General features: G+C 45.8%; 1 protein-coding gene across 4 annotated transcripts in view; it reads right to left on the bottom strand.

Annotated features, from left to right (window-relative positions):
* Nucleotides 1-4,361: 4,361 nt before the first annotated feature.
* Nucleotides 4,362-23,521, bottom strand: part of LOC147446162 (putative triglyceride lipase) — a 172,384-nt gene continuing 153,224 nt past the window's right edge. The window contains exons 18-20 of one of the 4 annotated variants that reach the window (XM_086525444.1): nt 14,733-14,846; nt 4,870-4,954; nt 4,362-4,774 (exon numbers count right to left, since the gene is read on the bottom strand). In XM_086525444.1, coding sequence (XP_086381570.1) covers nt 4,904-4,954; nt 14,733-14,846 — 165 coding nt within the window. In that variant the 3' untranslated portion in view covers nt 4,362-4,774; nt 4,870-4,903. Of the gene's footprint in view, nt 4,955-14,732; nt 14,847-23,521 lie in introns of all 4 variants that reach the window. The other 3 variants (XM_086525443.1, XM_086525446.1, XM_086525445.1) reach the window with 3 other exon arrangements.

Below are 23,521 nucleotides of genomic sequence, written 5' to 3'. Positions count from 1 at the left end.
ATGAAGCCATATTGGGCAAGATGTATGCTAAAAAACAAATGATCTTTAATACATGTAGCTATCATTTCCAACATCAATTTGTAAACGATCGACATAAGTGTAATAGGATGCCAGTGCGAGAAAGATTCACATAACGCTTCCTTAGGCAACAATTTCACGAGTCCCTCTTTCCATGATTGCAACAAAGATTGTGTAGTCCATGCATGATTCATCATGAAAACCAAAGGCTGCTTTAGGGACTCCCAAAAGCGAAGGAAACATTCAATCGTAAGATCGTCCCATCCAGGCGATTTCCATCGACCAAGATGTAGCAAACTTTTGTGCATTTCATCTTCAATAAAGCCGGCCTTGAGAGTAGCTACATAATCCATGATCACTATACGATGTACATGTGATAGCAGTGATTGTCTATCTTGCAAAACCTCATGAGGGCGCCTTAGGAGCAGCAAAAACCCATTGAAAGTGATTCACCATGGAATTTTTCAACTGAATCTTAATGGCAGTCCATTGTCTAATATCTTCCTCTACTCTTTTAATGGCCACCAATTGCCGCAAATGATGCAAATGCTTAAAAAATTCACAACCTTTATCCATGCAAGCATACTATCTCGATCAAACCTTCTATTTTTGAAGTTTCCTCTTGTTATTATGCATCAAAGAGACTTTAGCCGCGCATAACTTCTCTTGTTCCGAATCAATAAGTGGTTTAAAATCCTCAAGACTCTCTAAGTCTTGACAAGTTGCCTTGTCTTCTTACACCTTGTCTCTTTACTGATGCATATACCATGTACAATAATCCTTCATGATTAGCTGGATCCACATAACAAAACGATACCAAGCCACATCCACATCAATAAACATATGAGAGACAAGCAAAAGAATCACCGCTTCAATCAACCTTTGGAATGCTTGGTGTAAAAGATATGCAACAATAACCGTTGGAATGCTTCGTGCAAAAGATATGCAACAATCCGCAGATAGTGCCTCAAAATGAACCAAAGCCCAAAGAGAGAAGTGATCACATAGGGTAAAGGAGCGATCGATCCTCATATTACATGCAAACTTATCATATTGCGGTGTATCCCACAAATACCAACGATCTAATCATCCGTTATAACTCGAGCTCGCATCATGAACAAAAGTATAACTCCGCTCTGAAGAATGAGTAATGCCCCACAAATGCAAAATCCTTTTATTTTTTACCATAGTATCCCAAGAAGTATACTTAGAGCTCAGCATATGCCAATGACCAGATGTGTTATCCACGTTTGTAGGCCCATTATTAAAATCCCCACAACAAAAAGCATGTGAACGCAATCAGTAATTAATTAATTCTTTCCAAAGGCGCCTTATTTGTGCCGAGGCAGTATAAGCATAACCCCAAAAAATTCCAAATTAATCCCTTGCACAAGACATTGAACAACCATCCATCGCCCCACCGAGTCATTATGAGCTAAGACTGACTGCAATTCATGTTGCACCATCATTAGAACACCCGAAAAAGAACCAATACTAACATAAGCAATCCAATATCCCGCATATTACGAAGATTGGCCAACAAACTCATGTTGATTATGCTCCTTCAATACCACCATATTTGCTTTATGTGTATGTACATAATGTCAGGTTAGCTTCGTGGTTGCACAATCCATGCCCATTATATGTAAAACATCCAAGAGGACAATACATCTGTATAATATTTACAAGAAGACCACAAGACGTAATCATCAAGAAGATGTGCCCATTTTGACACATCTACCTTCATACCAACAACCAACAAAGCAGACTCCACATGCATCTCTTTGCGAGCGATGTTGATGCATAGGCAATGAGACAAATGTGGAACCCATCAAAACATCTTTATATGAGTGAACCACTCTATCCCACGCTTCAACTAGTGACTTGTGATCATGAGAAGCAAACACACAATTCCCACCACTTCTGCCGTCCGAAACAGGTACATAGTTTTTTGCGACAAAGTGAAACACGAGTTTTCGCTGCCTTCTTTGGAGTCTACCAACCATCAGTTGAATCACCCATTTTGGCTTTACCTTTAGTGTCAACCTTTGGATTAGGCTACACATTAACCAAATGCATAAATTTATCATGTTGAGATTCCATATGTCCATTAGAATCCCTAGCTTTGCTTTTATAGACGAAGAGGAGGGAGAGGCAACATGAGCTCCAAATATAGGAACAGCTGAAGGTGGCTATTTTAACAAAGGTTCTGAACATTCAGACTGCATATGGCCAAATTTACCACAACTAAAACATGCACTTTCAAGTTTTTTCTATTTGAGTTTAAATGGTCTTTTGCCCACAATTGGATACAGACGTTGGTTTATCCATATCCTAGAGCACACGAAATCTATTCGAATTGATTTCCAAGTTTGGGGAACAAACCACTTTGCCCAAATGTGCAACCAAAAGAGATAGAAAGTGCTTCCAAGTACGTGGAAATCCCACTATTTCCACCCAAACTGGACACCTATGTCGTATCAAGCTCTGATAATCTTAAGTAAGCGCCCATGGCAATATATGTGTCTTTGCATATTGTAAAACAAAGACGACATTTCCAACATTTGGAAACGAGCATCCATATCTGTCAATAACACTTCGTAAAGATCTCGAGCACCAAAATATACCCCTCGGACTGCTTGTCTTTTCAACCAAAAATCAACCCACTAACCTACATCATGTGCCGATGGCATCTTACCAAGGAAAAACAAGATAACCATATTCAGCGCATATTGAACAACTGGATCGTAAGCTCCTAAATCAAGATAATCACTTAAGTGGTGGGTTAGGGCCTTTCAGGCATCCGCAAAATCCTCTAACAAACACTCTTTGATGATGCTTGCGGCATCCATTGGGGGGATATCAACCTATTTCTTACGCTTGTATACAACTTCCTCTGCCATAACAAATAGAGCACCACTCCCTTCAAAGAAAATATGTCGAAGAAGAAGAGTATTTTAAAGTGGTAGTAAACTATCCCATGAGACCTTAAAGAGAACCTTGAAGAAACGAAGGCAGCAAAACACTACCAAAAGGACTCGAACTTTCACACTCAGTCCTAAACCAACGATGTACAAAAGGAAGACGCTGACGCAAACTGCTGCACTGAAAATTCTAAGGTAAACAAAACAGAAAACGTTGTACAGTGCTCAATCGAAACTTGTACAATGTAGCGCTGAAAATTTGCAGAGGGTACACTCTCACACGCGCACACACACACACACACACACCCGGTAGGACCCTCACTCACACAAAGCTATACAAGGAAGGCAACCCCAAAACGAACGAAGGCCTGCAACCAACCACAGATGCAGGCGACACGAGCAGCCTGCACGAGATCAGAGCCCCCGCAGCAACGCGAGGGGCCGATGAGGTTAATGCAGGCGAAGACGCGCGCGCACAGTGGCGCGCAGACCTCACACCAACACACAGTTCCTGTAATACGTAAGACATCCCAACCGGCTGAGCAAATCCCAAAAACACGAGTCCAAAGATTTATGGAGAAAGCTCAGTGGCTGAGGGAAGAATGGCTGACAAAGCTAGCAGCCAAAAAGAAGAAAGTGGAAGAAGCTGACTCGGATGAAGATGACGAAGATGATATCGGGCTTGACAAGAAGCTCAAAAAGATCAAGATACATTGACGCAAGAAGAGCGGAGGAAGAAGCGAGCTAGCTAGCTCTACACGCACGCGCGCACAGATCAAAATATAATTTAATGCTAAAAATTTTACTCGTTGAAAGATGCATTTTTTCATTTCTCCCCATAAAAATTCTCCTACTTCGCTTCTTCACCATCTACATCTCCCCTCACCTTCCCCATCTATTTCCCCTCCCCTCCCCTCCCCTCCCCTCCACCACTATCCAATTCTCCTTCCACCGCCATGGGACTTCCAAAGATTATGAACCTGGATCACCATGTTCCAGAAGTCTGGATATACATTCTTCTCAAGATCTTGACCTATCCAAAGGAAAACTCGATCACCATGTTACACAAGAGTGGTAATACATTTTTCAAAGGATTTTTTCCCATCCAAAGGAAAAGGATCAACTAACCACAAGCCACGGAAGCAAGGTCGCACAATAATGTGGAGCTTCTAGTGGATGGTTACATGTATCATCATGATCTCCTATGCAAATTCCCTCCAACATCCAGGACCTCTCAAAATTCCTCAATATGTTGGTAGAGGGGACCAAAGTCTTCTAAGATACTACAAGCAACTATCTATCAGTAGGAGTAACAATTTGCATTGGTGGACGCACAAATGTCTTCTTTGGAAAACCACTATGGATCACCTCCTTGGAGAAATATGTCACAATCCTTTCATTTTGTTGCACAAATGGGGAAAGAATTGAAGTCATTAGCAATGTGACTATTCAATTAGTTCGAACTTGTTTTGATGATTGACTGCTAGAGATATTTCTATAAAGAGAAACGATTTGTCCCTCATTAATGTGAAAATAATACACTCACAGCTTTTCTTCAGGTAAATCCAATGGTGTCGGGTTGAGGGGATTTTGTGTGTTACTTATCTTACTCAATGCTTTGGACATATGCACAGCCCACCTGGAAGCTCAAAACTAGGAAAAGATATCGAGTCTTGCCCCTACAAGAGGCAAACTAGAGCTTCCAAACTGTTGATATACTCAGGAATACACCCTGACAACTCTTCATCAAATCAAAGAGATTGCTCTTATAAAGAGCTTCAAAGACATATGGTTCCTTTAGTGAAAAAAGGACGACCTTGTGATGTTTGTGTCTGACACAAGCCAACAAAGCACCATCACATCAACTATAAAAGTCTGGAATGTAAACTTAGAACCATAACTCCATATTTGAAATTGAAATGCTCACTTTGGGAAGATAGCACATAACAATGGCTCACATCTCACTCTTTATCGGCCATTGCTTGGAGGATTCGAAATTTTGGACGCACCCTCTGCATAAACAAAAACATCTCAATGTCAACACAAATGAACTCGTTGAACTTCCAGATCTTCAACAAAGAGAGAAGAAATCTCACTTTAAACCTGCAACAAAATCATTCAAGAGAGGTCTCTCTACATACTAGGGTATATCAGTGCTCAGAATTTTCTGGGTAAACATTTTTGTCCTTACGCACCCTTTAATCAACCCTTTCTTATATCAGTGTGCAAGTGCTTGTGGTTGCAAAAGTGTGAATAGGCTGATGTTTGTTTCAGGGCGTTTAAGGTTCTTTTGGGTTGTGTCATCAGAGAGCACTTTCTGGGGATTTTGGTAGCGGATATATTTTTTAAGGTGCTGGGTTCGAAAAGCGTTAAATTTGTTTGGCTGGGCGCGAGTTCTTGGCATCAATGAGCTCTCCAATACCACGTGTTTTTCTCCAAAGTTTGTTAATTCAAAACTCTTGGTGCATCAGCTTTGCTCATCTGAGAGGCAGAAAATCCTTGAGGTAGTCAACAATGTCTGATTTTTCTCTTTGTACTTTTTCAGAGGGCCCTGTCGTAGAACAGTTACCGAGGGACTCTTCACCCACATTAAGAGGGGATTTTCCCCCAGATTTTCAATAAATCAGTTGCCTCGAATTTGAAGGGGCTCTCCTTGACTGTTTACCCTTACAAGTTGTTGTCTTTGTACTTCGAATAACTTGTCTTCAGCTACTTAGTGGTGATGGCTAATGACTGACCTCTGATGAGTCTATTGTGAAATGTTGGATCAGGATGCGAAGTCCAATGTGAAATGTTTGACTAGCACGTAAAGTTCAATGTGAAATATTGAACCAGTACATGTGTTGATGAATGTTTTATGGTGAATGCCATGTTGATGTGCATGAATGCTTGATAGCAGTAGCTACACATCCTTTTGTTGTTTCTACGGGTGTAATCGAGGAGGTTAGTCTTCATTTAAGCAGAGGGAATGTCACAAATTGCTGACCAGGAATAGCAGGTGGTTGATGTGGCAACCCAAAAATAGCAGATGGCTAATTTAGCAATCCAAAAATAGCAGATGCTGATTTGGAAACCTAGCAATAGCAGGTGGCTGAAGTAGCCATCCAAAAAAAACAGCAGGTGGTCATCCACAAATTTGACCACAAGACCAAGTCTTGCAAGTGCAAATACAGACAAAAGGTGAACAGGCTCGCTGCTGCTGCTGTTGCTCTACCTCGCCCCCTTCGCTCACCATCACCTGCACCCTCACCCCCTCCTCCTGCGTTCGCTGCCCCCTCCCCATCTCCAGCGCGCTGCCCTGCTGCCTCCCACCACACACGCTCGCTGCCTCCTGCCACCAGCTGCCTTTGCTCCCAGCCCTCCATTGCCGCTGCTCTCCATCCCACAAGCTGAACCACCCATCCCCCCCCGCCTCCTCATCCTCTACCCTTTACCCCTTGTTAGCTCAAGGCAAGGGTGCAAGGGTGCCGCCTTTCATCCTCGACTTGTCATGCTCTTCCTCGGTCGTCATCGTAGTAGCAGACACAGATGGAGGATTCTGCTCCGCCACAAAGGAACTCCACTACAACCCCCTCGCGCGACCCCACAGAACCACCATCCGACTTGCTCTCTCGCCGACAAAGTGGCCTGTGGACTTGCGCAGCTTAGTCGGCTATTTCTTCAGGAGTCTTCAGAGCCAAAGGACATGCGTGCAGTTGCTACTGACTTTTACTGTGACCTAATGTCAGCAGAGCCTCAGTGTTTGGGCACAGATGCCTTGTCTTGTGACTGAGGAGATGTGCCAGAGACTTGAGCTGCCTCTTCAGTTAGAGGATCTCCACGCGGCCCACAAAGCACTTCCCCATGGTAGCTGTCCAGGTGAGGATGGTTTGACTCCCAACTTTTTCTTAGAGTACTGGGACTTGCTTGGCTCACATCTCTGCAACGCTTTTCAGTACATCCTACACACAGGAGAGATGCCTGACAACATGAGTGAGGGCCCGATTTACCTCATTCCCAAGGAGGGTGGCTCCTTGGATGAGATTCCACAATGGCGGCCCATCACCATCTCAACTCAGCCTACAAAATTCCTGCCAAGGCTCTAAGTTTGAGGATTCAACCACTTCTAGAGAGCATTATACATGGGACCCAGACAAGCGTAGTATCCTTGACAACATCTTTACTTTTTGGGAGGCATCTGCCCTCACCCGCCTCTGTGGTGAGGATCTGGTGATACTTCTTCTCCATTTGAGAAGGCCTACGATAGAGTTGACTGGGACTTTTTGGAGGGCACTCTACGCAGGATGGGCTTCTCAAATGCCTGGATCAGAGGTGTGTCAGCTCTTTACAGACGAGCACACAGTCAGGTACTTTTTGCCGGTGGTAGAGGTGATTGTTTAATGCTCACACGTTCGGTCATATAGAGCTGCCCTCTTGCCCCTTTCCTCTTTCTGTTCTATGCTGAGGCGATGAGCAGATTTTTGGTTTTACATCAAGTTGGTTTACGTGGCCTAGCACTCCCTATTCGAGGCGACGAGCTACTGGATGCTGAGTTTGCAGACGACTCGGCTTTGTATTTGGAGGGCCAGGAGGCCAACCTTCACAGGTGTGAGCAAGCTCTTGAGACTTTTTGTTGTGCATCAGGCGCACTGATTAACTGGAGAAAGACAGTGGCTTTCTCGGTTGGTAGTGTTCCTACGCCTGATTGGCTGTCAGGTGAGGGTTTCAGATGGATTCCCGCAGGCACTGCAGTTGGATACTTGGGCTGCTCAGGTTGGCTCGGACTTGTCTCTTGAGCAGCAGATTGCTCCCCTCCTCCTGTCCATCAAAAGGAAGCTCCGCACGGCTTTCTCTGGCAGGTAGAGTTATAGTGGCCAACCAGGTGTTGTTGGCTACTATGCGGTATATCACATCTTGTTCGATCTTTTCGAGTTCCTGCATCAGCCAGGTAGAGAGGCTGATCAGGAATTTCTTTTGGTCAGGGCGCAACACTCAGATAGCCCGGGCCAAAGTGGCCTGGCACGTCATCACTCTACCTTGTTCTCAGGGGAGGTTGGGGATCATAGACCCAACACAGCAGAGCAAAGCCCTTCTTGGAAAGTTTGTTGTCAGAGGATTGCTTCCAGGGGAGGATCCCTGGAAGAAGTTTTTGCTTCAGCAACTTAGTAGTGCTAGAGTGCCTCAGGCTGGAGGCCCTTGGAGACCTTCGACCAGATGGATTTTCACAAAGATGCGCAGAGTTGGCCTGAGCAGGAGACTGGAGGACCGTTTTGCTATGAGTCTGCTCCGCTCCTGGGAGCAGCTGCGGAGAGCCTAGAGCAGCACCAGCCTACTTGCACGGAGGAGCGCCTGAGACAGCCCCTTGTTTGGAACCCCATGGTTAGCACTCAGAAAGGCCCCTTGGTTGGTAGTAGGCCTCATGTTTCTTGGGATCCCATGGCAAAGGATCCAGCACGCACTTTAGGTGACTGGCTACAATTCTCAGGCTTGTCAGAGGAGCTTCAGAGCATCCAGCTACAGAGCATGAGAGGGGTGCAGAGCATGTGTCAGGACATCACAGAGGCACCAGCTGAGTGGCTCACACCTTTTGAATCAGCAACGCCGAGATGGATGGGGGCCTTAAAGCAACTAGAGGCCCTCATCGCAGTTCGGGCTTGCTCAAAGACTGTACCCTCCCTGTTTTTCAAGCTATAGGGTGAGGGTCGTTTACACCGAGTTTCAGTAGAGGCCCTACAGGTGGCAGAGTCCTGTTTTCAAAGGATCCGAGTTGTGGGCATCTGTGGGAGGACATGTGTCATAGATCCTGACCCAGCAAGTTTTGAGACTAGCCACTGGACGCTATGGGCTTGGGAGAGCTGTCCACTGACACGAGCGCAGTGGGATCCTTGAGAGTGTGTTGGAGGGACCCTTTCGTCTCAGCTGACCATCCAGGCGTCCCTTTCTTTCAGTACACTGTTCGACTGGGACGTCACATACTGGCAGCACGGAGAGAGGCCGGTCCTGTTGCAGCACCTCATTGGCAGGAGGTCGCACAACTGAGTTCTTGTCAGCTTTTTGGGCAAGGTTGTGGAACGCCAGACAGCCGCAGCAAGTCACTTTGTTCCAGTGGCTGGTTGCACATAGAACTACAGCACTGGGGAGCTGGCTTGTACATAGTGGTCTCTCGGCAGCATGTGCAGCTTGTGGCCATCTTGTGGAGAGTCAGCGTCATTGTCCATGGGACTCTCCTATGGCACAGCAGGTTTGGCTTTCTGTCCTTCGTTTGATGCCAGCTCTTTCCACAACAAGGCAGTACACTTGGGGGGTGAAACGAACAAGGAGATGGATCTCCCGGCTACACAGACCACCTACAGATACGCGCCGGACAAACCACCTGACCATAGCCGCCATCCGGAAGCTCCCCCGTGCTGGGGCCAGCGTCCGAGGACGTAGGTGTGCACCTGTAAGACCGAGCGTCCCATACCACCCGGCCTCACCTCCTCAAGGTGACCTCGTGCACTCCTACCTTCGCGGGCTAACCACTGGCACTTTGCCAGTGGGGGTCGATAACTGTAAATGAGGCCTTGGCCTCCCTTTTATAATAATGGCGGCCACACTGGCCAGGTTCCCACTACGTCCGCACGGACACTGGACGCCCATCCCGACGGCATCTGGGCTAGATCCCCTCTCCTGTGAGTGGGACATAACATACTTCCCCCCTTAAGAACCCTTGATGTCCTCATCAATGAAGTGGGGATACTGAGCCTTCAAAGCTCTAACAGGTTCCCAAGTAGCAAACCTTTCAGATTGACCCTTCCATTTAATTAAGTACTCGTCATAAGCCTGGTGGCGCGAATGACGGATATGATGATTTAAAACTGCTTCTCGTTCTCGAGGAATATACTCAGTTTGCATATCTTGCCATACATTTTCCTCAATAGGCACAACAACGTCGGCTTCGCCCAATTTCACTTTAAGGTGGCTGACATGAAACACTGGATGTACACTAACATCCGAAGGAAGAGCAAGTTGGTAGGCAACTGGGCCAATTTTCTTTGTGATCAAGAACGGACCACAATAGCTAGCTGAAAGCTTATAATGCTTTCTTGTTCGCATAGTTTTGGAATCCTTGGGTATCTTCAGATAGACCCATTGTCCCACATCTAAAATCCTTAGAGATTTCTTTTGATTAGCATAAGTAGTGACATAATTACGAGCCGTTCTTATACTATCCTTAGCCAATTCGAGCATTTCTTGCATGTCATACAGGAAATCACGAGCTTGGCATTCCTTGACTTTCTCTAAGCCAATAGCAATTGGGGGTTTAGGCTCAAATCCATACATCAGCATGAACGGGCTAAATCCAATAGCAGAATGCTTGCTACTGTTATAGGCAAATTCTAATTGTGGAAGATACCTTTCCCAATCAGACTGCCTGTGAGAGACATAGGCTCTCAACATGTCCTCTAACGTTTAATTCATCCTCTCAGTTTGTCCGTCGGACTCAGGATGGCTAGAAGACGACATACTCAACTTCGTCTGAAGATGAGCAAACACATCTCTCCAAAATCGGCCAATGAACTTAGTATCTCGATCACTGACGATATCCTCTGGCAGACCATACAGCTTATAAAACTGATCGACAAATAAAACCGCCAACTCATGGCTTTTTACTATCGACTTCGTTGGTATAAACTTCGCCATTTTTGAGAGTCTATCGACCACAACCCAAATAGCGTCATTGCCCCCACTAGTATTTGGCAAACCAACGATGAAGTCCATGGAAATCCTCTGGCACTTGGCATCTGGGATTTCCAATGGATGTAGCAGGCCAGCTTTTCTAAGGCGCTCTGCCTTATTGACTTGACACTGAGCGCATCTCTTCACATAGCTCTCAATGTAAGAGCGCATCCTTGGCCAATAGAAATATCGCTTGACCAAAGCCAAAGTTATTTGGATGCCTGGGTGCCCAGCGCTCGGAACATCGTGGCATTTGCAGAAAATCCTTTGTCGAATCTCATCGATTTCCGGCACGCAGACTATACCATTTCTGAAAAATAGTCCCTCTAATGGAATATTGTCGCTCTCGTCTCTCCAGCACGACTCACTTGGGTCTCCGGACCACCAAAGCTTGTATGCGAGTCATGCCCCGCTTCGACCTCGTTCCATATCCTGCCAAAATGGCCATCGGAACGACATAGCCCTCGGAGAGAGAGATAGAAATCCATCGAGATTTCAGCCATAGACAAGGCATTAACCTCAAGAATCCTGCTCAGCGCATCGGCAACCCGATTACTGGATCCTTTTCTATAACGGATCTCAAAGTCAACTCTTGCATAAGCTCAACCCATCTAGCCTTCCGGCCTCTGAGATCACCCTGATCATAGATATAGCGTAGGTAGTGGTGATCTGTCCATGCAACAAACGTAGAGCCATACAAGTAGTGCCGCCATTTCCTTACGGCGTAAAGCTCCTTCTCATTCGTTGGATAACGCATCTCAGCGTTAGAAAGCTTCTTACTTTCAAACGCAACAGGACGTCCATCCTGGTATAATGCCGCACCAATAGCATAATCACTAGCATCCGTTTCAACCACAAACGGTTTGCTAGGATCCACAATGTGCAATATTGGCGCAGTAGTCACCAAGTGCTTGAGTGTTCGAAAGCTCTCGTCGAGACGCTCATTCCAGACAACAGGGGGATTACCTTACGATGAGGGCCCGAAGTCTTTGGCCCTTTCACCCCTCCTTTTAATAGTTGCGTAAGCGGAGCAGCAACTTTAGAGTAATCCTTGATAAACTTGCGAAAGAATCCAGTAAAGCCTAAAAAAGACTTTACTTGGCGTACATTCTTCAGAATGGCCAATTTCGCACTTTATCCAGTTTTTCAAGGTCGACGCAAATCCCATCGCGAGTAATGATGTGACCCAAGTACAAAAGCTCTTTCTTAAAGAATTCACACTTAGAAGCCTTAGCGTAAAGCTTCTCAGTTCTCAGTACTTCGAGAACAGTACGTATATGCACTAGGTGCTCAGACAAACCTCGGCTGTAGATCAAGATGTCATCCAGAAATACAACAACGAAGTTGCCTAAAAATGGTCTCAGCAAATCATTCATCATCTGCTGAAACGTAGGTAGAGCATTGGTCAAACCAAAAGGCGAGACCAAAAACTCGAAGTGACCATAACGCGTATGGAAGCCTGTCTTAGGAATATCTTCCAGTTTGATCCGTATCTGATGATAGCCTGATCGCAAGTCTATCTTCCTAAAATACAACGCTCCATCGAGCCGATCTATCAGATTGTCCATGCGTGGGAGCGGATACTTGTTCTTGACAGTGAGCTTATTCAACCCCTTGTAATCCACGCAGAAGCGCATAGTGTTATCCTTCTTTCGAGAAAGTAGCACTGGCGCTCCCCACAGGGATTTGCTAGGCCGAACAAAACCCCTGTCGAGATAATCCTTCGGCTCTCGCTGAATCTCGTCCTCCTCGGTTTTACTAAACCGATAGGGTTGCTTTCAGAAGGGTTGACTACCAGCCACCAACTCAATGCCATGATCTACTCCTCTCGAAGGCAGCAAGCCAGGAGGTAGATCATCAGAAAAAACATCCTTGAAATCAGTCATGATTTCTCGGATAAGGTTGGATTCGTCGGAATCCCTAAGTTCAACAAAAGAACGTGAAACATTTTTACGAAATTCAGTGACAGAAGTACCAAGCACTAATGAATCAAACCAAGCAGATGGTACACATTGATAAAAGTCAACGTCAGAAGACTTTATTTCTTTATACATTTCCAAAGCAGTAACAACTGGTATTGCAAAACCATTATTTACAGACTTCTGATTACAAAGCGACACAGATACATGAGACATGTTCTGCTTAACAAAAACAAGAGAGTGATGAACATAGTCTATATACAATGAGTCTTGTTTATCATAAAACCATGGAATCCCTAAAATAACATCTACTCTGTCCAGGCGCATGATGTGGAAATCCAGGTTCTCTTTGTAATCCGCTAGCTCGAGCGACAAGTCTGGAACCATCCGATTCCATACATCCGTATCCACGCCACGAGCCATCTTCACGCGATACTCATGGTCACTGTCCCGCGTCCGCAGGCTCAGTTTCTACACCAATTTTGTATCCACAAAATTGTGTGAGCCTCCATTATCAAGGAGTACGGTCACGTCGTGACCATTGATCTTCGCGGGGAAACGGAGAAGATCGTGCTTATCAAACACTTTGGTGCTAAAAGTACAATTAGTGCATGAACTGTGCGCTAAATGATGGAGCTCAACTTGAACAACATCAGAGTTACCTGAGATCTCGTGAATCTCAACCGAAGGACGACCTTGCGGTTTCTGTGTCTTCTTCTTCTTGGGGGAATCCTTGATTTGGTGACCCGTCTGGCCACATCCGAAGCAAGCCCCCTTCTTCACTGCATCAGCAACAACTGAAGCATTTATGGCTTTCTTCTTCTCCTGAGAAGATATTGGCGGTGATTTGGACTTATGCTGGAATCGGGGTCGCTTCCTCGAAGCACCCTCACCGGATTGATGGTCTGCAGTTCTTTTCTTCTCATAATTCGCTCCATTTATTAAATGGAACGTCCTGGACTTTGCCACTGCATCCTCGACATCAATCGGGGCTTTGTCCTTAATTAAGGCCTAACCGTAGTCCTCATGCAATTCCAGTAGATACATGTACATAGCGTGCGTAGAATCCACCTTGCAGAAGGTGAGCGCCTCTTTGAAAGTCGTCGTATATTTATCAAAAGACAGAGTTTTCATCGAAAGACTCTGGAGTTTAGCATAAGCTTTCAAAGGGTTCATTTTAGCGAAATCCCTCTTGAATTTCACACAAAAATCAGCCCACGTCGTAGGCTTGTCGCGCCACCAGGTAAGCGCCTTATTGTGAAGATAGAGAGGAATCGTCTGAATCCTCCATTCATCATGCTCCCCATGGAGATCGAAGTATGTGGTCCACTGGTGCAGCCAGTTATTTACGGCCAGTTCCGTACACTCCTCTTCGCCTGAGAAATTCGTAGTTTTGTACGGAATCATGGCAATCGGACCACCTTGCGCGAACGCCCAAAAGCAGCAATCTGCATCCGCAATTACTGGAGATGGGTTTCGCCCTCGGAAATACGCGCAGTCGTCGACTGAGCCATATTTTCGAGAGTAGAATGTCAGGAACTGAGCCCCTGCACGACCCCTTCGAGAGAGGCCAAGCGAAGGTTCGTCTCAACATTCGCATTTTCCAGAGTTGTAACACGCTGGTCGAAACTGTAATCCATGTGTAAAGAGCATGCGTGAATGGAATTTGGATATTACCTAGCGCGTCGTCACGCTGCACGTCTGAGCTGGAGGAATCCATGGCGAAGTACGTGAAAAACTGAAAGTTTCACGCGAAACCGGGCCTTTTTTGCACGTTTCGATCGCAAAAAGTTGAAGTACGAGGAGCTCCACATGTCGGCGTGAGCGTTTGAAGGTGAGCAGGTGATGGTGGGAGCGCGAGAGCATGAGCAAGTGAGAGAGAGGAGTGGTGGGAGAGAGGCAGAGAGCCGAGAACTGAATTTTGTTGTAAAACCTCAATCTCTGTGAGTGGTTTTTTTTAATAGCCTGTAGGTTTCATACATACCTTAAAAATTTAAGGTGCCCACACATAAAAGGGCCTGGCCACATTAAAAAAAACAATACCCAATAAGTCAAGGCAGGCACTTAGCGTAAAAAGAAAAGAATCCAGCGCTAGGAAGATAGCGTTAAAAAAAAAAGAAATTCAGCCGTAGGCTGCCACGTGGAGAGAAAGGGAGAAACAGACTGCGCGTACCTGCTCATGGCCAACACGCAAAGGATGTGCCGATTGAGAGCCAGCGTGGAGGAGCAGCCAACGTGGAGGAGAACGCATCCTCTCACTCGCTCTGCCTTGTACCTCCCCTGCAGGCTTGAAGTGCGCAAGCAGAAGAGAGAGGTAAATCTCTCTCATTCTCTCTCTGAGAGTTTACAGAGATTGACCAGCTCTCTCTCTCTCTCTCTCTCTCTCTCTCTCTCTCTCTCTCTCATTCAGTCTATGTGGAAAAGATCTATAATAGGATGTGGGCAGCCGAGCCAATATATACTGTAGAGGAGATTACTTCTCAATTAACAGAGATACTACATGGAGCAGCACAAGAGGCATACCAAAACAGTTGGTATGATGAGGAATGCAGAGAGACGAGAACCCAAGTCCAGAAAGAGCTTACACTTGGGATCATTACATATAAGCAGTCTCGGATTGCTCTTCGGCGTAGAGTGCGTCGCAAGAAAAGGGCATTTTTAGCCAAGCTAGAAAAGGATTTATATCAGCTCTTCTTGAGTCAGGACTCACATGAGGCCTGGCGCTTATTTCACGAGCACTCACCGCCTCCGACGATCACTTCTCCTGAGATCTGGGGTCAATATGTAACATCATTATATATGGTATCGGGACAGCCTCCATTACCAGATCCGCTAGAGCCATGCCCTGCTACTAGTACTTTCTTTACTACAGAAATGGTGGAAAAAGCCATTGATAAGATGAAGACAAGAAGAGCATATGATCATGAGGGTTTAGTAGCAGAACATCTGATCCATGCCACGGATCTACTTTCAGAAGTCCTTGCTCGTCTGTTTAATCGAGTCATGTGTGAAGGATTCCCTGAATCTTGGAAATTATCTACTATCGTACCTATTTTCAAGTCAGGGGATCCTATGATACCTGGGAACTACCGTACCATTATGGTAGGTCACACTTTGACCCAACTGTACGCATCCATTCTTGAACAAAAATTGAGTAGATGGACAGAGAATGAGGGCATAAGGGCAACAGGACAAGCTGGATTCAGCAGGGGTTATTCCACTTTAGATCATATTCTTACGCTCAGAGCCATTATTGAGGAAGGAAGAGCAAACGGGAGAAGGATGTATTGTTGCTTTGTGGATTTTCGGCAAGCTTTTGATACAGTACCAAGGGCCAGATTGATGCGCAGGATGCAAGAGTTAGGGGTCCCCAAAGAGATTATTTGGGGGATCATGGCCTTATACGGATCAGCAACTGGTTATGTACGTACTCCAGAAGGGGATTCCGACGTTGTTCATTCCACCGTTGGAGTAAAGCAGGGATGCCCACTATCCCCTACTTTATTTGGTATGTACATAGATGAGGTATCAGATTACATTGAGAGAGAAGGTGACAGAGGTGCTCAACTTGCACGGTCATGGATCCCTTTGCTGTTGTATGCAAATGATATTGTATTGATAGCAGAATCACCAGATGGAATGCAGAGGCACCTGGATGCTTTACATAAATTCGCGGAGGACAGTGGACTGTCGGTAAACTTGGGTAAAACCAAGGTTAAGGTGTTTAACACCACACCGCAGTGGGTTAGGAGATCGGCACCTACATTTGCATATGGCCAGGATACAGTAGAGTACACAGATGCATACACATACCTTGAGGTGGTATTTGCAGGACCGAAGTTTACTCTTAAGAAAGCAGCGGATGCTAGATTATCTAGAGCCTCTGCGGCCTTCGGAGGGTTGGAGAGGACGTGTTCACAAGTGCAGTTTCAGGAACCACTAACAAAACTTTGGCTCTTTGATACTATGGTGGCTTCGGCTATGCTTTATGGGGTCCAGATTTGGGGACCATCTGTGGATCAGGATAATTGGAAGTCAATGGAGAGACCTTTGGTATCTATGATTTCCCGAATGATTAGAGCCAAGGCCTCCGTACCACACGCGATTACCCGAGCGGAACTAGCGGCCCCTTCGATAGAAATTGAAGCTCTTACCATATTAGTGTCCTTTATGCATGGTTTGTGGGATACAAATAACTGCCGATATACTAGACTGGCCCTCGAATCCTCTCGACAATTGGCAATGAAAGGGGATACATCATGCTGGTATGCGCAACTGTCCTCGTGGTTTCAGAGACACGGGTTCAGTATGGAAAGATTACCCCCCTTCCAATACTCGCTTGAGGCTCCATCACTGGCAATTACACGAACGGAGATTAATAAGATCATCCGACAGGATCTTATACAGTTGGATACTAAGAGGACATGGGTAGACCCTACACAAGAATTGGGCACGAAGATGGCCGACTACAAAGAAAACTTCCTACAACTATCTGAAGATGGATTTGTGATTCGCCCGAGTTACATGGATACCCACCTGTCTCATGGTTTGAGATGTACTATTGGTCAGATTCGTACATCCTCACACCAGTTGGAAATTGAATTTGGCAGATTTAGGGGAATCCCACCTGAAAGCAGAATTTGCAAGTTATGCGGAATGGAGCCGGAGACAGAATTACACTACATATGCCACTGCACAGTATACTACGAGATACGTGGGCGTTTTCACTGCCTCTTTAAAGAAGGCTTTGGACCTCTAGATAGAATCATGCAATACCAAGATCAAAGATGCTTAGGCTTGTACCTATTGGAACTACATCGGCACAGGGATAATCTAATGAGAAGACAAAGAGCACTACAGCCTCAGAGGCAGATCACAGATTTCTTCTGATCGAGAGAAGCAGGAGTGGAAGGGGAAGCAAGAGGCCAGAAGCCAACACAAAGGAGTACCCATATTCATACCAAAGGCACCCTAATTGACAGAACGATTGAGCTTAGGAAATCGAGACGACCACGACCAAGGGTCAGAATCACACTTCACCGGAGGAGACTACAACAAAGGATTAGAAGCATTCTAGCCAGACACCCAGAATGCTCCTAAGAAGTTGATTTAATACTTTGTATTTAGTTTTTCACATTCACTTTCACACTTTTCACACCTAGTACTTTAGTACTAAGGTACCCAGACATTGTAACAGATTCACCACTTTGTATCAGTTTGGTCTCATAGGTCATTCTGGCCTTTTGAAGACGTTAATATAACATTTCATTTCATTTCTCTCTCTCTCTCTCTCTCTCTCTCTCTCTCTCTCTCTCTCTCTCTCTCTCTCTTTCTCTCTCTCTATGCTTCGCACAAAGAAGGAGATTACAGAGAGGGTTTTTTTTTGAAAAAAAACACATACTGTATGCTGAATTTAATCCAAAATCAACAAATTAATAAGTAATATACTGATTTTCATCGAAAACCAGTAAAATCAATGAGTAACCCTCCAATTTTCAACAGTTTCATCCGCCAATTTGCTGATTTTTATCAAAAAACAGCAACATAGTATCAATTTACACCTGCAAACACACTCATGAGAAGAAAATAGTGAATTAAACAATTTATCATCGAAAATTGCATGAAATAAAGACTATCCGACTTAAATCAGTTTGTAGGTGTGCACACAGTCCTTCGTGCAGCCAAGCCGGCTCTGATACCATGAAACAAACAAGGAGATGGATCTCCTGGCTACACAGACCACCTACAGATACGCGCCGGACGAACCACCCGACCATAGCCACCATCCGACAACTCCCCTGTGTTGGGCCAGCGTTCGAGGACGTAGGCGTGCACCTGTAAGACCGAGCGTCCCATACCACCCGGCCTCACCTCCTCGAGGTGACCTCGCGCACTCCTAGCCTCGCGGGCTAACCACGGACACTGGCCGTCCATCCGGACGGCATCTGGGCTAGATCCCCTCTCTTGTGAGTGGGACATAGCAGGGGGCAACTGCTTGGTCCACTCTCACGGGCCCAGCAGCAGGATGATAGTGATCCTCCACCAGCAGGATGATAGTGATGCAGGGGGGTCAACCTACACTCCAGCCTGCTACAGAGCTTACTCCACAGGAGTGGTGCAGTGAGAGAGGAGTGTTGAGAGCTCGTCTGCGGCCTGACACTCTAGTTCATATGGCGGGCCCGCTGCTTCAGCATCTTTGAGGCTCGGTCGCCCTATACCACCAGCAGAGACAGTTTGAGATCTTTGGCTAGAGCTGATCCATACTCTCAGGGGACAGTTCGAGAGACTTCAGAGCAGCTCCGACCGCATGCGGGAGCGTAGAGAGCCTTTCCTTCGACTCTAGCGTGCTGGGCCTTTCTTCACCATGGTCCAGGGTGTGCTCAGATGGCACTACCGTCCACCTGTGGCTTTTCATTGGGAGAGTCTCCCCTTAGGACTGTTGTAGACCTCTCTAGTAGAGGTGGCTATAGTCCTATGGGCAGTTTCATTAACTAATAGAAGGATCCTATTCTCGAAAAAAGAAAAAAAAATAGCAGGTGGCCACACGAGCACCTCATCATGGCAGGAAAACACCCAGCAACCAAACGACCCTAAAATTGGTAGCACATGCATGGAAAGTGGACACGCGGGTAGTGTGTGCATGGAAACTGGACACGGACACTCCCAAACATGGCAAGAACCAAGCGACCCACATACAAGGAGTCCTTACATGGAAACTGGACGCGGACACTTCCAAACATGGCAGGAACCAAGCGACCCACATACAAGCCGTCCTTACTTGGAAAGTGCACACATGTACTCCCGGCATGGTAGGAGCCACGCGCCTTACACGCAATGCTTGCATAGCAGAAGTAGAAAAGTGGCACAAGTATCTCAGTTTTGCAAACACATGTTTAATGGGCTGAAAATTCAGTTGTACAAGTCCTCTTTCATCACTTTTTGGGCGCCATCTTTCTCTGAGAGCACTATATATTATTACTGAATTTTCAAAAACTAAGATATACTGTCAAGGGCCAGTCTGTGTAGGAGAGGAACTTTACCTCCCCATCTCTCCATTTCACTCTCTCATTCTACCTCATAATCTCCATTTCCTCTGCATTGTCTATAAGCTTTGTCCCCTTCTCTATTAGTGATTCTTTGAGCTATGAGCTCTAGGTCTCTTTCATTTATATGTGAGTTGAATACTCTCCTCTCTCATTATCACTACCATGGAGGAGAGGAAGGACTTCCTCAAAAAGAGGCCTACACTATGCAAACAGAGATTTCCTTGGGAGATGATCTTATAGTGTCTCGACTAGCGCACATGAAAGAATGCACGCCCGAGATCGTGCCTGCCAGAGAGAAGGGAAAACTCGCCTTCTATAGAGGAGGCAAAGTGGTAATACTTGGCAGATGCACCGCATGAAAGTGCGAGACATATGGGACCAACCTAAAGCTCAGAGTATGGAATTGCAATGGCTTGTTACAATTGGATGTTGGAGCATTCGAGGATTCCTTCAGAGAGAGGAACATCATTTTCTATTCAGAGACGCATATGAGCCCAGAGAGCACTCTCCCAGAGTACACTTGAAACTCTTTTGGTTTGAAGGTCAAAATTTTGGTATTTACACTAAAACTTGTTAAATTTTTCCATTTTTCTTCAAGGCAAGCTTTGAATCTAGCTGGGATTTTACAATTTAGACGGTTAAAAATACACGAAACCCCTAATTTTTGCAAACACTGCTGAGGAGTTTACAGAGTATGGGAGATACCTAATTGAGATGGGCACTAGCTAAAACATGCCCAAGTTCGCCACAACCGTAACATTCACCCTCCTTGAAGTATTCGGCATGTTGCTTTGCCGACAGTCGAGGGTCTGAAGGTCTTCTTTTGTTGCTTTCCCTTCCTTTTGTTACTATTGTTCGTATCTTGTCTGGTCCGAGTTGTGACTAATCTATTTGTGGAGTATGTAAGAGTGGCCCCATGCATTGCAAACCCTTGCTTTGCATGTCCCATCAATTGTCGCATGGACTCGAACTTTTGCCGCAAACAATAATCTCGTATCTCTTTAGGTAGACCATAGGCTTGAATGTAATTTTCTTGGAAGAAGAGGCCGAGAAGAAAGTGTCTCAAAATCTATTATAGTAAGTATCCAAGGTGTCTTTCTTGGTCATCCTCTGATAATTCCAAGCGGTAATCACATCACATTCGTATTCTTGAGTGAGCCATGAGGAAGTAAATACTAAACACTCTTTTGAACTGAAGCCACTTTGTTGGTGCCTCCCTCCGTAAAAGCAAGGTAGACCACCAAGTCTGTGTGTTTCCCTTGAGGTAGATGCCACCCTTCGAGAGCACAGCTTCAGAGGGATCTTCTCCCAGAGGTCATCAATCACAGACTGTCTCGGATAGCCTTCAATGCCTTGTACGACAGAAGAAGCAAGGATTCCTAGCTAAAATGGAGAGAAATTATAATAGTTGTTCTCGAGTAGAGACTTAGGAGAGGCATGGCGTTTCTTTCATGAGCATTCCCCTCCCCCACTGATTACTTCCATTGATGTGTGGTCGCAGTATGCAACATCCTTATATAACGGTCCCTGGACATATACCCCTTCAAGATCCTCCAGAGCCATGCCCATCTATGGGTGCCATTTTTAACACTGAGACAGTAAAGACCCCCGTTGACAAGATGAGAATCAGGAGGGCATATGATCATGATGGTCTAGTAGCAAATCACTTTATACATGCTAGAGATATGCTGGCAGAGGTCCTTGCAATTCTGTCAATCATGTTATATGTGACGGTCATTGGACATTGTCTATTATTGCGCTTCTCCTCGTGGCAAGTGATCCTATGGAACCTGGAAACTACCATACTATTATGATTGGACAAACATTGGCATGGTTGCATGCATCTATCCTTGAGCAACAGTTGAGCAGATGGGTAGAGAGTGAGGGTATATGGGCAACGGGACAAGCCAGTTTCAAGAGAGGCTTCTCCACTCTTGACCACATTCTGACATTGAGGAGGGTAGGACACATGGGAGACGGATTTATTGTAGCTTGTGGATTTCCGCAAAGCATTTGACATGGTGCCCACAGCCAGATTGATGTGCAAACTAGAGATGGGAGTGCCCATTGAGTTGATTTGGGGATCATGGCTCCATACAGATCAGTGGTGGGACATGCACGCACTCTAGAGGGGATATCTGATTTAGTTCGCTCCACTATTGGAGTGAAACAAGGTTGTCCATTGTCTCCTACTCTATTTGCTATGTATAAAGATGAGGTTTCTGATTATATTGACAGAGAAGGTGACGCAGGTGCCCAGCTCTCAGGGATATGGATTCCAATGTTGTTATATGCTCATGATATTGTGTTGATCTCTGACTCACCAGAGGGAATGCAGTGACATTTGGATGCATAACATAGATTTGCGGAGAGTAGTAGATTGTCTGTAAACAAACCAAGGTTACGGTGTTTAACGCCACACCGCAGGGGATCAAGAGATCAGCACCTACATTCACTTATGGTTAGGAAACTGTGGAGTACACAGACGCATACACTTATCTTGGGGTAGTCTTCACTGGACCAAGGTTTTCTTTGAACAGAGCAGCAAAGACGAGACTTACCGATGAATCCATCCTCATCTATACTCTAGATGTCGAGATAGCATGGCTCAAATTCTTTGTTGTAGTCTTCGTCGATGCTGTGAAGCTCCTCTCCTCAGTCGTGGGCGTCTCCATCTCCCTAGCTCCAATGCTCGGTGAATGAGAGAATCGCGGGTGTGACTATCAGCTGAGCTTTGTAGTGGTGGCTGCTCCTCTATTTGTCCAGTGTTTGTGTGAAGAAATCAGTAATCTCTCTGGGATTCTCTCTCTCTAGATCTCCTCAGTAAACTAGTCCTCTGACAACAAACTTCCCAAGAAGGTTTCTGCTCTGCTGTGCTAGGTCGTTGACCCCTAGCCCCTCCTGAGAACACGTAGGGTGATGACCTACCAGGCTACTTTGGCCCGGGCTAACTCGATGTCGCGCCGTGACCAAAGAAAGTTCCTGATCAGCCGCTCTAGCTGGCTGATACAGGAGCTCGAGAAAATCCAGCAAGACGTGATGTACCACATAGTAGCCAACTGCACCTGGTTGGACACTGCACCTATGCCTGCCAATGAGAGGGGTGCCGAACTCCCCAAACCTGAACCCCATAGAGCATAGCTGAAGCTACCAAGGTATCAAAGAGCAAGAGTTTTGTTCGGGGTTCTTGGAACTGAATCTGCGAACACATCCTCTCCAATCCTCCCAAGGCTGCATACGCGCATTATATCACCCTCTTGTATTGGGCACCCATTGCATCACTGATCACATATACTCCACAGAATTCCAGCTAGTAGCACTTCTAGATTCATTTTAGTATCTCTTTTTTTGTACCGAGACATGGTATCAGATTCACCAATTTGACGCATTGGTCTCATAGGATATGCCAGTTATGTCATATAGAGCCAGAGACAAAGTTACATCACATTTGTCATTGTCCAGTATGCTATGAGATACGAGGGCGCTTTCATTGTCTATTCAGAGAGGGCACTAGACCGTTGGCTAGAGTCATGGGATATCACGATCAAAGATGCCTCGGATTGTTTTTGCTAGAGTTGCGCAGACACATGGAAAGTCTCTTGAGGAGACCAGGTAGTGGGAGACATTCACAGAGGGAGATCACTGACTTCTTTAGCGCAGGAACTCAGCAGCCGGATGAGCATGCTTCACAGCAGACTTCAGAGAGCCCACTTCTACCAGAGGTATATTAGTGAATAGAGCCACTCAACTTGGAAGAGCTAGACGCCCACATCTACGAGGGGCGACCACGACATTGACGGAGGCTCCACCAGAGAATCAGGACTATTCTAGCACAACATGAGAGACACCCAATACGACTATTTACAAAGGCGGACATTGACGAAGCTCTTCAATGACCGATGCAATACTTTCTCGA

The sequence above is a fragment of the Adiantum capillus-veneris genome, chromosome 12, assembly GCF_014529385.1.
Source record: "Adiantum capillus-veneris isolate H3 chromosome 12, ASM1452938v2, whole genome shotgun sequence".
NCBI lineage: Eukaryota > Viridiplantae > Streptophyta > Polypodiopsida > Polypodiales > Pteridaceae > Adiantum > Adiantum capillus-veneris.
Note: the sequence above shows the minus strand (reverse complement) of the source record. Positions and strands in the feature narration are given on the sequence as shown.